The sequence below is a fragment of the Halyomorpha halys genome, unplaced genomic scaffold (genome assembly GCF_000696795.3).
Source record: "Halyomorpha halys isolate HHAL.00 unplaced genomic scaffold, Hhal_1.1 Scaffold1169.1, whole genome shotgun sequence".
NCBI classification, from domain to species: domain Eukaryota; kingdom Metazoa; phylum Arthropoda; class Insecta; order Hemiptera; family Pentatomidae; genus Halyomorpha; species Halyomorpha halys.
This window is the reverse complement of record NW_027116596.1, coordinates 156,092-159,244: the sequence shown is the minus strand read 5'-3', so window position 1 is coordinate 159,244 and position 3,153 is coordinate 156,092. Positions and strand designations below refer to the sequence as shown.

The 3,153-nt window shown below is 34.3% G+C and overlaps 1 protein-coding gene across 5 annotated transcripts in view; it reads right to left on the bottom strand.

Annotated features, from left to right (window-relative positions):
• Window positions 1–3,153, bottom strand: part of gw (trinucleotide repeat containing adaptor protein gawky) — a 50,830-nt gene that overhangs the window by 13,731 nt on the left and 33,946 nt on the right. For all 5 annotated transcript variants that reach the window (XM_014433201.3, XM_014433200.3, XM_067053321.1 and 2 more), the window contains one exon: window positions 1,180–1,254. In XM_014433201.3, coding sequence (XP_014288687.1) covers window positions 1,180–1,254 — 75 coding nt within the window. The remainder of the gene's footprint in view (window positions 1–1,179; window positions 1,255–3,153) is intronic.

The following is a 3,153-nucleotide window of genomic DNA, read 5'->3' as shown; positions in this document are numbered from 1 at the left end:
TGTATGTACATATGTATTTATATATACATAAATATATAAATAACACATAATTATCTATAGGGTGACCCACAATACATGTTAAATCCCTCAAAACCTCTACATTTTTGGTTAAAACCTTTTCGAAATTTTTATTTGATTTTATCTTGGGCTTAACTACTGCCACTGCATTTGGTGTATCTTTTAAGCATATTGCTAATATTCTCTTATTCAGCACACATAACCCTGGGATTTTTAATGGAATAGGATATTTTTAATTCTGCTAGTAAATCGAATTTTAATATTACTTAATTCTGCTAGTATATCTAACTTTAATATTACATCATTTTAAACCACCCCTCACAGAGACCCAGAAAAGGAACAGAAGGAATAAAGTGGCATCCTGATTCCTGGCAGATTCATCTTAAATATGGAGACCTCACCCCAAGTCTGCAGTTAAGATCATCATAAGGTTCCCACCAGATCTGGCAGCCGAGGCTTCCATTCCCAAGGGTCAGGTACCAAAACAATGTCAAAGGGCTGTCCCATAAGTTGGCAGCTACGGCTGCAAGGTTCCCAGTTGAGGTTGGAGCATCTAAAGGGCAGACACCATGGGGCAGCCCCAAGATGTTGCAACTGGAAATGCCATGTTTCTGCTAGAACTAGCAGAAAGGCTGTGAAACCCAAAAGGCAAGCGCTGAGGCAAGGTTCTACTGCGGAAAAGAGAATTAAAAGCTCTCCAGGGATCTCAGAACCTAAGGACACAGAGAGAAATCCCAGAGGCTATATGCCAAGGCTGTTAGTGGGGTCAGGATTGCAGTTTTAACTAGTGACTATCCATAAACCCAACAAACGCGTGAATCTGTGCAAGGAACTCAATGACACAATCATAGATAAATTAGATGACACGGACAAGTCAGGGGACTACTTGTTTGGTGATATTAGCTAAAGGATGGGTGGCTACATCCTCCAGAGACTAGTTGTCCAATATAGTCCACTGACATTGTCATAGAAGAATATTATTCTCTGCACTAAATTTGGGAGTGTTTATCAACAATAGCCATTGTTCTGGGCACTAACTGGAATCAATACAGGTTGTGATAAGTAGCTACACATTAATGTGAATAAAAAGGAAACTTTTGCTGAAAAGAAACTTGGTAGCTAATACTTAAGTAGAAAATAACTTAAAAATTCTAAAGTTACCTTAAAACCCATTTCAGATAAAATCCGAAACTGCTTGCTTGTCCAAATAAATTCTTTTGAAACAGACTTGGAAGGCTGTAACAGAAAATCAATTGCTTCCATGAATAAAACAAAAAAATCATAATAAATAAAAAATTAAGATGAATGGAGAATGTCAGATAATGATAGTAGAAATAGTTACCAATTTAGATTTTATATACCATAAAGTGAAGTGTTGATGGTACATTGTTTTTCAATTTTTGAATGTCCTGGTGGGCTTGAAAAAGGCATCGGACAAGTGCTGGAGGATTCATGAGTTGGCCTAAAGGTTGCCCTAACAGTATCAATAGTCGGATTTGCATCATTTCTTTTTCCTTATCATGTGAGATTTTTTTCTTTTTTAATAACACAACAGTCAATGTAATTCCCAACTTCTGTTGACAAGTTCTCATGGGTTGTATAGGGTTCATATGAATAATTTTTCATTAATATTATTCTGAATTGGATCCACATTATAGATTATTGAAAATGTAATTCCATGATTTTACATTAGTTTAATACCAAAATATTTGAATTTTATGTCGGATGGGGAGGAGGAAACTTTAGTAAACCAGCTGTTATTTATATAATTTCTACCTTACGGCTGATTATGGTACAACTTGTTTACTCAAATTAACTCTTTATTAAATCAAATTTTCACTCTTTTTACGAAACAGTAGTCAAACGGAATACCCCATTGTCTACAAGAAGAAATTAGGAGGACATTCCTACAGGAATTATACCAAACAAAAGAGACTATAACATTCAATAGAAGCTGTTCAAGCAAGGCCAAGAAAAAAAGTGAGTAAATCTGTTCCTGGGGAACTTGACATCTTTGATATGTTTGTAGGATAGGCCAAACATTTTTATTTAGTTCCTGAACCATGACCCACTTTGTATATCTGGGTTAAATAAGAAAATTTGCAACTAGGAAAATTTGTTTTATGTACCCTATTATTGTTTTATTTAATGGTATTGCGGCCAACATATGTTTAATAATTGGTTTCAAGTTCCAAACAAGAAATAAATATAGCTGTTGTAAGCATTGCAAATTAGCATGTTTTTATTTGTGACAGAGGTATAACTAACACCAGTATGGTATATCTATGCCAGCCCAGGTGCCCTAATCTCTCTAGTTAGTTAGTAGTTGCTAGCAGGCTGGCCAACCCTCATACTCAGTTCAAGCCATGGCGAGCGGTTCTTCTACTCCACGAGGACAATTCTCCACACGGGGCACCATCACCCAGGTTGATATGTAGACAATTTTAATTATATCGCAAAGACAAAAAACAAGAGTTTTGGTTTTTTAATTTTTGTATTTTTAGAAGTTCCTTTTTTTATTTTTCTAGTTTATATGTTTGAATATTTTGTTTTACAGTTTATTATGTTCAATTACAGCAGTAACAAAATTCAGCTAATCATTTATTTTATTTTCACTTCTCTTCTTGGTAGGGGTAGTAAAGGTTTCTTTTGAACCCCTATACACCGTAACAAATGGTACTGACAATTCATTCTGCAAAAGGTATTAACAAAAGGCTTTTTATACCGAGAAATACAATTACTATCATTTTCTTTAATTAGGCTAAATTATTAAAAAAATATTTTTTCTAGTTCAAAATCAAAGGAAAAAATTGTTACAGTTAAAGTGCTAACATATATTAGGCTTAAACATGAAAAACTGTACCTTAGTCACCTCACTTTCGGGTATTAGATTAAGATGTTACACACCCAATTATATAATTTTTTTTCGTTTAGTTGAAAAGGCGTATGTCATGTACCATGCAATTAAACAAACAAAAAAAACAGTAATAATCTAACAAGACATAACATAGATTCGGACATATAGCAAGCTGATTTTATAGTGGGTCTTGTCATGGTAGTACTGTCAGGACAGTGAGATAATACAGCAATAAGGCTCGGTGCACTGAAATTGGATAATGTATAATGTAATATATA